At 41.4% G+C, this 17,739-nt stretch overlaps 1 protein-coding gene across 1 annotated transcript in view; it reads left to right on the top strand.

Moving 5' to 3' along the window:
- Positions 1–13,296: 13,296 nt before the first annotated feature.
- Positions 13,297–17,739, top strand: part of CNTN4 (contactin 4) — a 626,036-nt gene continuing 621,593 nt past the window's right edge. Inside the window, exon 1 of the mRNA XM_075549881.1 lies at positions 13,297–13,432. Within this exon, the coding sequence (XP_075405996.1) occupies positions 13,378–13,432 (55 nt within the window). The 5' untranslated portion in view covers positions 13,297–13,377. The remainder of the gene's footprint in view (positions 13,433–17,739) is intronic.

The raw sequence follows: 17,739 nt of genomic DNA, 5'->3' as shown, positions 1-17,739 counted from the left end.
GGTGAAGAAGGCGGATGGTGCCCGGCTACTGAGAGATATAGCGTCTGGGGACTTAAAGGCTTGAAAGCAAACAAGCGGCCATCTAGCCCAGAAGCAACCGAGCCCACACGGAAGCAGCACACCAACATAGGTGACCATGAAGGACAGAGGAGACCAGGTCTGCAGCATCAAAGGTGGGGTTGTGGTGAGAATCACATCACCGTGAAAGAGGGGGAGTGCATGATGGGGACCCAATGCCCACCTGTAGAGAGCTGAACACCCCTTCCAGAGGGGTAGGGAGGAGGAGATGGGCCACACAGGGTTCAGTGTAACAACAATGAAACTCAAAACCTTCCTCTAGTTCCTGAACGCTTCCTCCCCTCCCAATCATCATGACGCCAATCCTACCTTGCCTTGCGGACCTGGTTGTACCAGAGGATGTACAGCGGTGCAGTGGGGATCTGGAGGCACAGGGAATCTAGGACAGACGAACCCTTCAACACCAGCGGTGGGAGAGGCGACACCAGGAGGGAAGGGCATGTAGAAAGGGAGAACCGATCTCGGAGATCTATGTGTAACCTCCTCTCTGGGAGATTGTCAAGGGGGAGGCGGGTGAGGGGAGATGCCGGGGAGTGTAAGATAAGATATAATAATTATTTATAAACTATCAAGGGACCAGGGGTGGGATCGGGGAGGGAGGGGCATGGGGGAAAAAAAAGGGAAACCGAGCTGATTCCAGGAACCCAAGTGGAAGGTGAATTATGAGAGTGACGAGTGCAACGAATGTATAAGGGTGCTTTGCTCATTTGATGTATGCACAGATGGTGATAAGAGCCTTATGAGCCCCAATAAAAAGATTTTTTAAAAAAGAAAGAAAGAAAGAAATTACTTCTATGTTTTGAAGATGGTCAACTCAGTAGCAAAGTGGAAGGTCCGACATCAAAGCAGAAGGAGCTAGAAGTATATTGAGAATGTAATAGTGGATGTACACTCTTAAATATGTTTATTATAGAAGATTTTTCAAAAGTTGACTAAAGAACCCTGGTGCTTCTCAGACTTCATAAAAGATACCCATCAGTAACTAAAATGATGAGTCACTGGCTAGCTGGATTTTTTTATTCACAAAGAACTTCTGCTTAATGCCCTTATTATGTTTTTAGCAAGAATTTCCACATGTGACCGGTTTTTGCAAAAAAAAAAATAAAAAGAAAAAAAGATTTAAAACTGGGGAGTCATTCTCAACCTAGGCTGATCTTTCATCATTCCCCAAAGTTCTGTCTAATGATGATGAAGGAAAGTCCAAAGGAGTCATTGGGTGAGGGAATAGCTTCTGAGCAGAGGAATGCACTTTATCCCTGTCTAGTTCTTGGGTAATGGCCCAGATGGTTACATGGACTGTGCGAGTCTGGATAATTTGTCTTCCTTTGCAGTTTCTATTAGTACGCTCAGTGCCTTGGTATAAACAAGCGACTGAAAAAAACTCAAGCTACACACTTTTTCCTACCATTCCTATCAGATTACTTGTTACTCTCTCCAGTGAAATAAGGATGATATAAAGAATATTAAGGGAACTCAATCTACTCACATTGATAAAGCAAAGATTAATTAGTACAAGGAGAAAATCTCATAAGCAAATTTGTTTAGCTTTTGCGGTATGCGGTATGCCATCCTGGGAAAAACTACAATTTAGCTACCACTAGGACAGGAAATGTAGATGCCGGGTGGCGCTCATTATACATACGAACCAACTCACGTGTGTTGTTGCTAGGTGCCAGGGAGTCGGTTCTGATTCATAGCAATCCTGTGTACCTCAGAATGAATCATTGTCCGGTCCTGCTCCATCCTCACAATTAATTGTTCTTACGTTTGGACCTTTGTTACAGGTATTGTGTCTCTCTCACACAGGGTCTTCTCTTTTGTTACCCCCACATTTTCCCAAACATGATGTTTTTCTCCGGGGACTGCTTTACTGATAACATGTCCAAAGTACCGGAGAAAAATCTCATCATTCTTGCCTCTAAGGAGCATTTTGACGGTACTTCTTCCAAGGCGGATCTGTTTGTTCTTCGGAAGTCCATGTGCTTTCAGTATTCTTCACCATCACAGTGCAAGTGCATCAACTGTCTTTGATATTACTTACTCAATGTCCAGCTTCCACGTGCAGAGGAGGAAAGTGAAAGTGCCGTGGATTAGGTCGGGCACACTGTAGGCCTCAAAGTAGTCTCCTTGCTTTGCAACAGATTAAAAAGTTCTTGTACCGGAGATTTACTTATTGCAATGTGCTTCTTCCTGGAGCATTGATTGTGATCCAAGAAAGAGGAAATCCTCGAAGCTTCAATATTTTTCTCTGTTTACCATATTACGTATAGGTCCAGTTGTGAGTATTTAGGGGTTTTTTGGTCTGTTTTTTAAATATTGAGTTGTAACCCATACTGAAGACTGAAATCCTAATCTTAATCATCCATGGCTTCATATCTTATTCCTTTTGGCAAGGAAGGTTGTGTCATCTGCATATCACAGGTCGCAAATAGACATTTCTCCAATCCAGTGTCTCTGATCAATTGCCCTGCATACAGAGTGAGTAAGTATGATATACACACCTTTCCTGATTTTAAATCATGCCACGTGCCCTTGTTGTGATGGCACAACTGCTTCTTGATCCATGTACAAGTTCACCTTGAGCACAATGAAACTATTCTAGAATTTCCCCAAGACTTTGCATAGTTTGTTATGGTCCATATGAGTGAAAGCCATGGCATAGCCAATAAAATACAATTAAACATTTTTGTCTGGTGTTCTCTGCTGTCAGCCAAGATCCATCTGACATTAGCAATACTATTCCTTATTCTAACCCCCTCTGCATTCAGTCTGAATCTTTGGGAACGTCCTGTAAGGGCACTGTTGTGATTGTTATAGGGAGACTTTCAGTAAAATTTTACTTGTATGTGATGTCAATGCTATTGTTCTATAACTTGAACATTCTGATGGGTCACCTTTATTTTGAATGGGTACAAATATTGATCTTTTTTAGTCACTTGACCATGCAGCTGTTTTCCAATTTTTCTGGCATAGACAAGTGAGTGTTTCCAGGACTTTGTCAGCTGTTTGAAATATTTCAGTTGGTATTCTATCAATTCTGGGTGCTCTGTTTTGATGAATGCAGTCAGTGCATCCTGGCCTTCTTCCTTTAGCACTGTGGTTCTTGCTCGTGTCTTACTTCCTGAAATGATTGAATGGCAAGTATTTCTTTTGGCTTCAGTGACTTTGTGTTGTTTCCATCTACTTTTGGTGTTCCTACATAATTTAGACTTCTGTCCATAAAATCTTTCAACTTTGCCATTAAAAGCTTTACATTTTCTATAGTTTTTTTTTCAATTCTTCCTTTTCATTTTCTAACACAAAGTCTTTGCACATTTCATTACAATGTTTTGCTTTGCCCAATGAAAAGTTCTGCTCATCAAATTTACTTCATCATATCTGCTATTTGCCTTAGCTGCTCTGACGGTGCCATGGTGGTTACACAGGTTTAGAGCAAGTTTCACAGGCTCCTCTGACAGCTGCTGTTACCTTTTGGCTTCCTGTCTTTTTAAGAAGCTGTTGCTTTCTTCATGAATGATGTTCTTGATGCCATCCCACAGCTCATCAGGTCTTCTGTCATTACTGTTTAATACAGCAAATCGTTGTTGTTGTTGTTTGAGGTAGTCTCAAAATTCTGAGAGGATATACTCAATTGTACTTTGACTCTCGTGGAATTTTCTTTATTTTCTTCATCTTCAACCTGAAGTTAAATATGAGTAACTGATGGTATGTTCCACAGACATTCCCTGCCTTGGTTTAGTTGCCAGTATTGAGCTTCTCCATTGTCTCAGGTTACAGATATAGTCAGTTTGACTTCTGTGTATTCCATCTGGAGACGTTCATCTGTATTTTTGCAAAATTCTATCATGTGAGCTACTATCACCTACACCATATTTTCCAAGTACCATTCATTTCACCTTTTTTTTACAATTGGCAATAATTATCAATGCATTTTAATTGCATATATGATCAATTTTGAATTGAAGACACTGGTAGAATTCTTCAATTTCTTCACCACTAGCTTTAGTGGTTGATGTATAAAATTGAAAAATGGTTGTGTTAATTAGATTTCCTTGCATGAAGAGAGATGTTATCTTATCACAAGTAGTATTATACTTCAAGAGAGTTCATGAGATGTCTTTTTTATAAGGAATGAAATGCTTTTCTTCTGGATTGTGTCAGTCCTGGCACAGTAAACCATACGATTTTCTGATTCAAAATAGCTCATGTCAGTCCATTTCCACTCACCAACACCTAGAGTGTCAATCAATATTTATTTGTTACATTTCATTTTAACAATGTCCAGTTTTCCCGGATTTATATTTTGCATATTCCAAGTTCCAATTATTAATTGGTTATTTGCAACTGGTTCTGCTCATTTTGAGTCATGTCCCAGCAGCCAATGAAGGCCCAGAAGGCTTTGCTCCTGTAGGCTTTATTCTGTTTCTGTCAGGATAGTTGACTGTACTTTCAGAAGGCAACCCTTCCTCACTCATAATCTGAGTGACTTCTGAGCCGAGGGAGCTCACCTTCTGCTTCTATTCGTGAGCTTTCCAGTATCTGACAATGTTTTGATGTTATCCATAAGTGTTTCAGTAGCTAATGGCTCGGAATTAGGTAGTCTTAATCTCTGCTGAAATCAGTTCACTTTGGGTAACCCTGCTGTTATTTGAAATACCAGTGACCTAACTTCCTGAATCACAGCAACACACAAGCAACCACAGTAGGACAAACTGACAGATATGTGCAGTCACTAAAATTTCTCCCCAGTTGACTCGAAGTGTCCTTGTGGGCAGAAACCTTGACCCCCAAACTCTGCATTCTGCATATTTCCTTTTGAATAATGGATGCTCAATAAATATCTGTTGAATTGAACATCAAGATTTGACTGTCTGCCATTTTCCATGGAAAGATCGGCATGCTGCTTTCGGAGGAAGCTGATTTTCTCCTGGGTTCAGTTCTATTCACTGCTTCCTTGCTATTGTGATTGACGGCACCCTCATTAGCTAATTATAGAGTTCGAAGATGCTCAACTACACAACTGAGAACTGTGGGAGGATCCTTTCAAAAAGTCCTGCCTGAAGGATGGCAGAGCTCTAAATAATAATTAGCAAGAAAACAAATGTTCATGTTGTTCCTACACAAAGGTGGGTGTGTGTGTGGAACGTATTTATGGCCTTGCTGTCAGGAGCAGACTTCTGAATTAATACTAGTGAGCTACAGTGTTCAGACAAAGCCTCTGCTCTGAAGCCTGCTCTATCCTTTGGGCTATGATCGTTAGACAGGTTCTACACATTTGCCTTTGGGAGCAGGAGAACAAGAAAAGCAGACTCAGAGAGAACGGAAACACCATCAGAAAGTTATGTCATAGTTCAAAAAACATATTACTGCCAATTAGCTATAGACCTGTATTATTGTCAACATAGTGCATTAGTCTAGGTACTTTAGAGAAACAAATCCACAGAAACTCATGTATAAGAGAGAGTTTTATATAAAGGTTAAGTGTGCATCAGGAAAACATCCCAACCTAGTGCTGCCCAAGCCCACGCGTCCAACATTAACCCACAAAGTCCTCCTCCATCTCACAAAGCAAACGCAATGATGCCAACTGCAGGAGGAAAGCCGAGTCAGTGAATGTGTAAGCATCTCAGCGCCAGGCAGGGGTTTACACACGGCTGCTCCAGCACCCAGGGCTGCATCGGGGAAGGTCCATGTGGCTTCTCCTTGGGGATGTCTGGCAGGAAATCATCCTTTCCAGCTGCAGCTGGGAACTGCTAAGGCAGCTGCACCCTGATCCGACCATGAAAAGCAAGAGACCCGAGAATTAGAAAGGCGAGACTCACCAAGCCATTTATCCCTCCACCCTTCAATTAACCCCACATGTGTTTATCGGCCAGGTTGCCACAATGAACTAACTAACTCGGTAGGTAATAAGCATATTTACAACAATGATCCCCAAACAGTAGATGCTGTGGCTGCTCACATACAACCAAAAACTTCTGGGGATTTTGTTTCTTGGTTTGTAGGTTTATGGTTGCTTTCATGGGGTACACCACCTAACTAACCTAATTATATGTGTTGTGCTTATATTTTATCTCCTAGTTCATTGCATAGTGCCCTAGGTCTTAAAAACTTGAAAGTGGCCATTTAAGACTTATTAAGTGGTTTCTATTCATCTGGAAAAACAGAGGGAGAAGAAGAATTAGAAATAGGAGGGCTTGAAATGTGTGTCATCTTGCCTCCATGAAAAGCAATCTCTTTTGCTGTGAGACCAGGAGTACTGGTCGGTGCCTGGATACCATTGCAGAGCATTCTGATCAATGGTACTGTACAGAAATTCTGATCGAGATTCCATGGAAACATTTAGATCAAAAGGTAAAAAATCCAGAACAGAATTTCAAATTATAATGAGCCCAGACTTCCTGGATCTATGGAGTTTGTATGAATCCCTGAAAGTGTTGCACTGAGATAAATTTTTAAAGTTAAACTATGAAGAAATCAAAGGGCACATTGCATTGGGTATAAATCTGCTACACAAGAACTCTTTACAGTTTTGAAATGCAAGGGTGTTACTTGAGGACAAAGGTGTGCCAGACACCAGGTATTGTTTTTTCAATCCCCTCATATGAATGCTGGACATTGTATAAGAAAGACTGAAGAAGAATCGACACATTTGAATTACGGTGCTGGCAGAGTCTTGAGAGTACCATGGGCTGTCAAAAGAACAAACAAATCTTTCTTGAAGTTGGACCCAAATACTCCTTAGAAGCAAGGGTGGAGAGTATTTGGGGCATGTTATCAGGAGAGATCAGTCAATGGAGGGGAAATGATGTTTAGTTAAGTAGATGGGAAGCTAAAAAAGAGGAAGGCTCTAGATGGGATAGACGGACCCAATGGCTGTATTGAGTTGTGAGGATGGCACAGAGCGGGGCAGTCTCTCATTCTCTTGTACCTAGGGTTGCTATGAATTGGATCCGGTTCAACAGCACCTGACAACAACAAACCAACAACTCTCAGAAGTTCTCTTAAAACCAATCAAAAGTTTAACTTATGTGCAAGAAAAAGTCCTCCCTGACCATTAGGCTTTTTAAAGAACTATGTATATGGAATCAAAATTATAAAAACAACTAGAAACATTGGGTAGGAACCTTACTGGGTAGGAAATTTACCGAGGAGACAGTACATTTATGAGGAGGAGTAACTCAGACAATGAGAGTGATAATGATCATACACCTCAAAAGGTGCAATCAGTGTCTCCACATGGTCCTCAAAGAAACTGTTGAACTGGTCTATGTTTTGCTGTATATATTCTCAACATCAACAAAATAAATAAATAAATTATATTTTAAAAGTAAAAACTACATATTGCTTTCTTTACACTTTTGTTTTGGTGATAGCAAAAGTGTTCAGAAAAAAAAAGAAAAAGTGTTCAGTACTTGAAACGTGAAAGCATAGTTTGTAAATAATAACTTTCTTGATGTGGGCATGTTTGACCTTGAGCAACTTCCAGATCTTCTCTTATTCTGACTCCTAGAATTTTCTAAAGGCAGGGATGCCTGGATCGCAGGGTTGTTATGAAGGTTAGGTATACAGTGAATGTAAAACCACACAGTAGGTCTGAACACACACACACCATTTAGCTACATTTGCTGTTTCCCTTATATATAGATCATTCAACCTCCTTTTTCTGGGCCACCCACTGTTGGATGTGACTGGTGTATTCAGTGCCTGGTATATACAAATTCCTATCCCTTTATGTTTTAAATCCTATTTGTGGAGAAGATTATTGGAATCTAATTCTAAATAATAATGATCTATAATATGCCCTTTCAATCATTTGACCTATGCAGCATACTTGTGGGGAATATAAGGCCCAGGGCAGGTTCCCCAGCCTTTCAAAAATGAAATATATTCATAAAGATTAAGCATTTCCCCCAAATCAGATAATGGGTAGGAAACCCAAAAAAAGAAGAGATGGTACTTGATTTCAAATCCAATATTCCTCCTCCCTCTTGATGCAAGTGGATTCCAGATGTTTACAAAAGGAGTGGGCTGAGAAACGGTGCACGGGGCATTTTCAGGACTGTGGACCTAACCTCTGTGGACCTACAATGACAGACGCATGACTGTGGTTTGTCAAATCCACAGGACTGAACCACATAAAGAGTGAAAATGATGTCAGTTATGGGCCATAGTTCATAATAGTGTCTCCATACTGTATCATCACCTGCAAAAAATACACTGTATTAATCATACAAAAACTGTGTGTCACCCATTAAATGTTCTTTGACAAACTTTTTCTGCAGACCCAAAACTGTGATAAAACGTAAAGCCTATTTTTTAGGTAGGTGTTATTGCACTCAACATTCAGATGAGCCAAACAGCTGAAGAGCATGAGGCCAGGATTTAAGCACAGGTCTAGTCTGACAACCTTTGTGTCATTTGAAGATTTTATTTTGCTATAACTCACATGTCCATTACTGTTTATTTTCTTGCTACTGGGCTTGGAATGCCCTTACTCCTTTGTGTTTTTCCTTTAACACTCTGTTAAACCTGTTTACCCTTTTGGAGAGCTTCCTTGAGGCAACTGGCCCTTGCCATACTAGATGGCGCACTGTTGCTTCTCTTGTAGCTTGCACTTAGCGGTCATGTCACACGACTTACACGAATCTAGAGTGACTGCTGTATTCCTTCTTTTCCTGCTAATTGAACTGTGAAGTCTTTGAGGACAAGCCCAAGCCTCCCTCACCTCTGCACACCCTATACATAGCACTGACCCTCTCCACACTTGCTTATTGAACGGAAGCAGAGCTACGAGGATACCAAATGAAAATGCCAATAGGTAGCTAGCCCTCAAAGATGGTAGAGAAATCTTCCCAATCCTTTATTTGCTTTGCAGAGTGCTAAAATAATGGTATAGAGCCAGGCCCTACTTCCAGATTCTTGAAAATGAGGACTCCTGAAAGAGAACTGGATTGTACTCTTCTGTCCTGTTGCTGTCAGGTGCCGTCGACTCTGACTCAAACTGACCCCATTTACAAGAGAACAGAAAAATGGCCAGACCTGTACTACCTTCATGATTCTTGATACAGCACGTTCAAGTCCATCATTTGCGCCAACACTATGTATCTGGAGTGCTTTCTAACCTAGCGAGCTCATCTTTCAGGACTGTATAAGACAACCTGGGTGATTCATGGAGTTTTCAATGGCCCATTTTCTGAAATAGGTCACCAATTCTTTCTCCTTAGTCTGTAATGGCCATGAAGCCCGTTCACTATGGGAAACTGTAATAGCATTTGAAATGCCAGGGGTATAGCTTCCAGTATATTACCAGTACACAGGCCACCACTGAGAGACAAACTGACAGACAGTGGTGGGCTTCATTATCGAGAGCACTTTATCCTGCTACCTTCAATATGACTTTTAGTATCAGAATTGTTTGAAGGACTGAGGGAGGTCTGCTCTGTGGGGGAAATGTGTCAAGATATCCCATAAATTTTTCAGTTATTCTTTCCCCTGTGGCTTAGCCAGATAATGCAACCAAGTCTTGAGCCTTCCAGTGGCCTCCTCTCCAGGATTGATGAGTCTAATTCTTGGACAAGGTCATCCAGTTAATGCTGAGTATACTACCTCTGGTACACACCTTAGGACAAACCAGAGAGACCTCCAAACTACAGAGAAGATGCATAATTCTCCTCCCTTGCTCATCTTGCAGCTGCCTTTCTGACTCTGTCTGAAACTCAGATCCCAAAGCATTGTATCATGCACTGTGGTCCCACATGAACCTCAATTCCCTTCAGCAAGCCTAGTGTTTGTTTGACGATTGCTCACTGGACAAACTAGTGCCGTTGACTTCATTCTTCCTGATCAGTGAGGAGGAACCTCACCGACCTACCCGAAGGAAGATGAATGCTCACAGGGTTCTTCGTGGTCTCCACGCTTAGGGGTCTCAGCGAGCAGAATGCGCATTATGAATTGCGTCATATGGAGAAGGAAATCCTTACTGTGAAAATTAGATACATTTCCGAAGCTAATTTTAATTGCTCCAAGAAACTGCTTAACCTTGTAGATCAATCCTGAGTTCTATGATGACATTGCCCTCTCACAATTAATTATTAATATCCTGATCATTCGCTTCAGACATTAATAGTTTTCATTGATCAGCACATCCTGTTTGTCTAAAGTGGCCTAATCACAATGCATGTCAAAGGAATATCTGAACATACCCAATTAGAGGCTCTGCTTGCTTTCAGCCACATCAGCAGATGAGAAGTTAAGAGTCCCTTTTGTCTTCACAATGGATTAGTCCACCTGCATCAGAAACTGAGCTGTTTAAGGGCACAAAGGAAAGGGGAGTCACTAATGACGGTTCTTCACTTTCTATTAGCTTCCTGGTAAACATAAACATTTCTCAATTACCGTGTGCTGTGCATTAATGCAAAGAGCCCATGATTAACTAGATTAGGTTGTGGCAGGTTTCCATGTCTGAATATGTTCACTAGTGGCTATTTCCTTATGAAAGGAAGTTAGAGGAGGGACACTTAGAATGTACTAGCTTAAAAGTATAGATGTACAGTAATAGTACCTGGCATTTGTATGGTGCTTGTAGTTTCTCAAGAGGCTTTATTTATTTATTTAATCCAGTTATTTTTCTTGAAATAACTGTTAGAGAAGGAGAGTGGAGTAGCTTAGCCAGAGCCATGTAACCAGTTATTGTTGAAGCTTGCAAAGACTGCATCGCCGAGTTCCCTCGATTTCTCACTTATTGATGAATTGGTGAGCAGGCAACTTTTGAAACCGTACTGGGAACTCTTGCCCTTTATGAAGTCTTGTAGGCCAGAAAGGAATTTCCTCTTTTGTTAGGAATGAAATATCTTGTCTATTTGCCTAAAAGTTGAGCCATAGAAGTGAGTTCAGTCCTGGGCTGGAAAGACATAATCCCTGGGTGAGGTGCATGTACTAGTCTTGAAGGTTTCACAGTATCTAGCCAATCAGTAAGGGTGCTCTCTTGTATGGTTTTGAGCTTTGTTCCAAATTTTTCTCCCAGGCTGACTGAGGTAGTTAATTTATTGTGTCAACCAGGCCGATAAACACAAATGGGGTTAATTGAAGGGCGGGGGGATAAATGGCTCCATGAGCTTCGCCTTTCAAGTTCTTGGGTCTCTTGCGTTCTGATGGTCAAACCAGGATGCAGCTGTCTTAGCCAGTTCCCTGATTCAGCTGGCAAAGCTCTCTTCCTTCAAGACATCCCCAAGGAGAAGCTGCATGGACCTACTCTAATGCAGCCCTGGGTGCTGGCGCAGCCGTATGGAGACCCCTGCCAGCACTGAGATGCTCACACAGTCACTGGTTTGGCTTTCCTCCTGCAGTCGGCATCATTGTGCATGTTTTGTGAGATAGAGGAGGACTTTGTGGATTGGTGTCAGACATGTGGGTTAATGTTGGACGCGTGGGCTTGGGCAGCACTGGATTGGGATGTTTTAATGTTTTGTGAGATGGAAGAGGACTTTGTGGATTGGGGTCGGACATATGGGTTAATGTTGGACGCGTGGGCTTGGGCAGCACTGGATTGGGATATTTTCTTTGATGTGCACTTACCCTTTATATAAAACTCTCTCTTATAGATGAGTTTCTGTGGATTTGTTTATCTAAAGGACCCAGACTAACACACTAGCCAAGACCCTCTGTGATGATCCCTCTCTGAGGTGTCAACACTGATAGGTGAACACCATCTACTTCTGGTTTCAGGGACCTGAAGGATGGGGCTCACATGGTCCAGTAGTTACTGAACACAAGGGACATATGCAGTCTTTAGAATGGTCAATCATGTGACATTAAAAGGGGCAACATTTGCCCAGGGATAAGACTCAGAAGGCTGAAATGAATAGACAAGTTGATTGGATGAAAGTGTAATGCGCAGAGGAAGTGGGAGGTATGCTAATACACTGTGGAGATTACAATCAATGTCACAAACAAATTGTGCATTACTTGTTGAATGGAAAAACAGTTTGCCATATAAATGTTCCCTCAAATCACAATAAAATTAAAAGTAAATAGAGAGGATTAATACATAAGAAAGAAACACATGAACACTAATAAATTAACAAATAAAAAGGGTGATGCGTCCTTTCGCAATGATGTGATGTTAGGGAACCTGTCCGAGAAGACCGCGAGCTCCTTGAGGGCAGAGAGCATATCTTGCTGCGTCTAGTGGCTCACTCAGTGAGTCTGGCAGAAGGCACTGGCCTCGTGCGTGAATACATGGCCAGTCGGCATCCATGGTGAGTAGGTGAGACACAGGGTTCTTTGTGTTTCATCACAGTCACATTGCAAACCCTTTGCAGCTAATGTAATACTATGACATTGCTCACTCCTCTTTTAAAAGGTTTAGATTCTCTTGAAACACTGGCATGTGGCTCCATATGCCAGCCATCATCCCTGGGTGAGGTGCCTGCGCCCCTGCACAGAGGAAAGCATGAGCTGTCCTCCGTGTCCACTGTGCGCTTCACATGTGTGCTTCATATGTGTGCTAGCTCCTGTGACAAAGAATAGGCCGTCTCTGAATCATAGAATTTTCCCATATTAAAGTCCAGGCTAACAGGGAGAAAAAAACAAAATACCTGTTTTCATTCATGTCCTGTATCTTTTAAAACTGGCTCCATTAGGCAGCTACTCCTGGGTGGTAAGGTTTCTCCCAGGAAGCACAAGGGGCTTCCCACTTTAATTGCATTTTAGCGATGAGACATAGAGCACAGGGGAGCAGTTATTTGAGTTTACGGCATAGTTACACATTTCCTCGTATAACTGACTTCGAAATAATTGGAGCTTTCTACTTAGAGTTCACCAACAGACAACAACCCTTCCTTATTGACTTCTTTGGGGCTGGTTATTAACCGGAGTATAGAAAAAGAGCAGGAAGTGGAGGCTGAAGGGTCGTGAGGAACCCTCACAGGCAGTGTGTGCCCTGCCTGCAGCTTGGTTCACTCATAAGCAGAAGCGGTTTTCTCTCCAGCAGAGCCACAAGGACACAGCTCCAATTCCTTGTTCCTGTTTTCGCATGAAATGGGTACCAGGTTTATTTGCCTTGTGATCATAGTTTAACATGCATCTCTCTTCTCCTTCAACAGTACTTTTACATGAGTGAACTTTATTTATATTCAAGTAAAGATGATTTTGAGGACACCACAAAGAAATATTCCCACGTCTCATTGTAATGTTTCTTCTTTCCTACAGATTGAAGGCTGTACTCAACTTACAAGAAGTATCCATTCTATTGACTTGTTATTAGACTGGAATCTCCTTTGACCTCAGAAACTGAAGATGAGGTTGTCATGGAAACTGCTGGTACTGCAATCATTCATGTTGTGCTTGGCAGGTAGAGTGCGATTTTAAAACTTTTTGATTTAAAAATGTCACTGTATTTCACACAAATTCAAAAGTGGGCCTTTGATTTCAGTGGCAATGATAGAATTTTAACAGTGTCCATGACAGGGATGAGCATTCACGGTTGCTGTGGAGACACCTTCCGGATGGGCTCGTACTGGCTCTTTTCATGGCATTACATCCACAGCTCGACACTGATGTGCCACCTGTCGATCTGGTCATTTGAGAGTCATTTGAGCCATTACTTAGTTGGAAAGCTATTTTTGTTCCTCCCCATGCTCAATCGCACAGATATATTAGGCAATAAAATTGGAGTCTGGCAGGCTTCAGTGTCGGTGCGTGGTGGTTTATCTGGGCAGCTCTCTCAGGTCTTGGCTGGTATCTCTCCATCTTTTGACACAGACTCCTTTCTGCGTTCATTTCAATGTTCCTGTCGTTTAGAAACCTGTTTACAAGAAAAATACAAGAGACTTTTGTGATTAGAAAAAGGATTATATGTGCGCATGTTGTTTACTACTTTCTCGAAGAGGGGAATCTATTAGTGAACAGGCCTAATTCAAATGTTCATGATGCACAGTAGACTCGGTACACCCTGGGCATTGGTCTGCAGGTTGGCTTGGTGGGCATCAGCTCAGGTCTCTTTTGAACTATTGAGCATGGAATTTCTTTTTATAGCATGAAACCAAAAGTACTTTGGGTTCACCATTATTTTGATTCATATATTCATTCAGATGATATTATCATATTACTTACAATGAACTAGCACTGTGCAGAAATGTTGGCATATATAAGCAGACCCTGGGTCATGAACATCCCACTTATGCGCTCTAAAATTATGCAAATTTGACATCATTTTGAAACCGTTGCACCAATCCCTGCTCACAGCAAAATCTTCTGAACCATCTCTTTCATTTGTTGCATCCTCAGCTTTTCACTCACGGAAGGTGTTGAGTCCTTTCCAGTGGATTCCACCTCATTCCGACCCTGTAACTCCGGAAGGACAGAGTAGAATTGTCCCATAAGGTCCCCAGGCTGTCAGTTACAGAAACAGACAAGCACATTTGTGAGCGGCTGATGGGTCCAAACCGTCCAATTGATTTAGTACCTCCAAGCTCCTCTTCTTGTATTCCAACCATACCCGCCGCCAACAACAACAACAACAACAAAGAAAACAAACAGACAACAGCAAGAGCAATCTGACTGCGGCGGAACCTATTCTGCCTCATAACAACTGTATATAACACAGAGAGAAGTGCCTCTTTGAATTTCAGAGTGAAATCTTTTCCGGAGCGGACAGCCTGATCTTCCTGCAGATGAGCGCCTGGTCAATTCAGCCTGGTCATTGTGTGGTTGCCCGCTCAACGCATAGGCCACCTTGCTATCAGGACTCCTTTTGTGGGCTAAAGCACTGTTTCCCAGGGTGGTGACACTGCCCGAGGGGGGACTGTCAAAGCAGATACCTAAATGTTTTCCTACATTATAGACTATTGAATTTCTTTTCATTGCCAGGGAGGTATTGAGTAACTTATTCAGAAAGGGGGGAAGTAGGCTAAGTTTGGGGCCCTATCCCCTAAAGTAAGGATAAATATGAACCTGTTATAACCTGCCGACAAATTCAACTTAAAGAGACATTTAGGAAGGGGTCTCATAAGTAACCCAGCGGGTGCCTATAACTTTAAGCAAGACACAGTCACAGCTCTCAGACAACACTAGCTGAGATACTTACAGCTTGCTTTAGTAAATCATTTGCAGTTCCTCTTTAAGGCACTACCGAGAGTCATGGAAGCGGCAATGTGTGTGGATCACTTATTCCATGCTACTCACTAAACTAATTTTATTTCATTCTGTCATAACCACTAAAAGTTAAGTGTGTTCTTACCTGATGCATCAGAAAGTTACGACACTCACCATAGATCACCATGATCATAAATGGTGGAGTCCTGGAAGTGTAATGGTTACACATTGGGCTGTGATCTGAAAAGTCACCCACCAGTTGAAACCCACCAGTTGCTTCAGAGGGAAGATGGGACTCTCTACACCCATCCAGGATTGCAGTCGTGGAAACTCACAGGGGCAGTCCTACCCTGTCCTGTAGCATCTCTGTGAGTCAGCATTAATTCGATGGCAGTTAGAAGATTTGTACTCAAGTCTAATATCTCAGTTGACTTAATACCGCTGCGGCAGAAAGACCACGCTCAGTGGCTTCCTTTCTCTCCTCACCATTTAGGAACTAGCCTTTGAAAATCAGCCTATTGGCTTCATGGCAAGAGTTTTTCTGGCAGTTCTGCGGAAACATCCTTCTCTATTTTCAGTTTCTGCTCCTGGGTTCCTGGTGAACTTTAAGTGGCAGGACGTCTTTCTTTCCCCATCTCTGCTTGTGCTTCTGCTCTTGCTTGCTCAATCTGCTCTTTATCTCTCTAAAGAGACCAAGACAGATCTATTCTAATAATAAACATAACCAAGGAAATTCCCTCCCAAATGGCATTAGATCATAAGCATTGAAGTTAAACTTTATCACATCTATTTTTAAGGAACACAACCCAATCCATAGTGCTGAGGTATTATTGACTGCCTGATTTTGGCAATTACTCTACAGAGTATGTAGCTATCTTGTCAATGTCTAGTTCATGCCTGCAAACTCACTCTTAAAATTTTGGTTTTTAGCCATCTTGTATTTTTATTAATGTAAGTCCTCATAATTTATGGCTCATGTCATACCCTATCTTGAAATCCAGAACATCTTGCTTTGCTTGTAGTCATAGACCTTCACCATTCCTTGAAGGGCATTTGGACTGTTAGCCATCTCCTTGAGAGCTATTGCTATTGATAGACTCTGTCATCGGGTCTGAACCTACACCTTCCTTCCAGCACCATCCCCGGATTCTAGCCCCCACCCCCACCCAATTGCTTTTCTCTGGTCTTTTCAATCATCTTGCTCTTTCTGAAGGGACTCAACCAAGATTTTCTGCTCTAACTTTTCATCCTTACTAGGGTAACCATAGTCCTTAAACTACTGCACAATAAATGAATTATTTCTCAGTTTTTGACTAGAGTCACGTGCTTACTTATTCCCAGTGTGCTGAATAGATTTGAAAAAAATTGAAGCGCTTAGAATTTAAGAAGCCTTTAACTTTTCAACTGTGTTTTAAAAAACTGAGACTACTAACCAGAAGTGTTTACCTGCGTCTCTCTTACTCACTGAGATTTTTGTGGAGAATCAGTACATTAATTGTTTGTGATATTTTGAAAGAACTATTTTATGACGTTAATATTCCTGTACCATATGCCTGTCAGTGTAGGGAAAGTCAAGTTTTAATTAATGTTTTTGTTTTCTTGCTATTTGCCTTGATTTCATTAATTTACATATCACTAAACATTCTGAATTTTGAAGATTCATTTAACTGTTCATTCTTTTCCCTTTGTGTCTTCCATAATTATTCTATATTTTCTGTTTCAGATTTTTACAAATGTTTGTAAAGATAATATTTGTCTATAATTAGTGAACCATCGCCGTAATTAGTGAACCTTAAATATGCTTTTTTTCCTTCTCCAAATAAAATAGAAGATCCATGTGTGCAAGCAGGCTAGCCCTTTGAGGAACACGCCTTGTAAGTCTGCTAATCATTGGCCGCAGTGAGCAGCCATCTATAATGAAATATGAAAGTTATTTGATTCTGACAAAGGTCAAACCAGCTTGAAGTAATACCTTTCTAAAAAAGACTGATGATGCCAGGAGACTGAACATGCAGACTCCAAAGTGGCCCTTTCTCTTTTCCCCTCTAACGAATGTAAAGCAGGGGTCACAACACACGGCCAGAAGGAGCGAGGGCTCTACCAGATACAGGAAGCGCTCTTAGAGAAGTCAAAGGCAGGCTGAGGACTAGTTGCAGTAAGGTGCCAGCCAGTTCTGAGCTGTAGTATTGCCTTGCCAGTTTTTTTGTTTTGTTTAATACAGAATTCTAATGATTTGTTCTTGCAAATGAAAACAACTTATGAGAAAAATAAAATTGTTGTTTCTAACCCAAATGGTCTGCAAACTTGAAGAAGTCTACAGTTCACCAATCTGCAAATGTAAATTTAAACACTTGGCTGTCTCCCTTTGATGTTAAACATGATGCCAACTGCACTGGATCTAAAGCCTTTTAAGTAGAATGCCTTTGCCCTAAATGTTATCCTGGCACACTTTCGGCCTTTTTTTTTTTTTGCCTCTGTGCTTAAATATCATTTATTTGTTATGGATTTCAGACAATTGCATAACTAAAATACCAATATTCTCTTCCACCAATATTTACTGCCTCT

This window comes from Tenrec ecaudatus, chromosome 5 (assembly GCF_050624435.1).
Source record: "Tenrec ecaudatus isolate mTenEca1 chromosome 5, mTenEca1.hap1, whole genome shotgun sequence".
NCBI lineage: Eukaryota > Metazoa > Chordata > Mammalia > Afrosoricida > Tenrecidae > Tenrec > Tenrec ecaudatus.
This window is presented reverse-complemented; position numbering and strand designations above follow the sequence as displayed.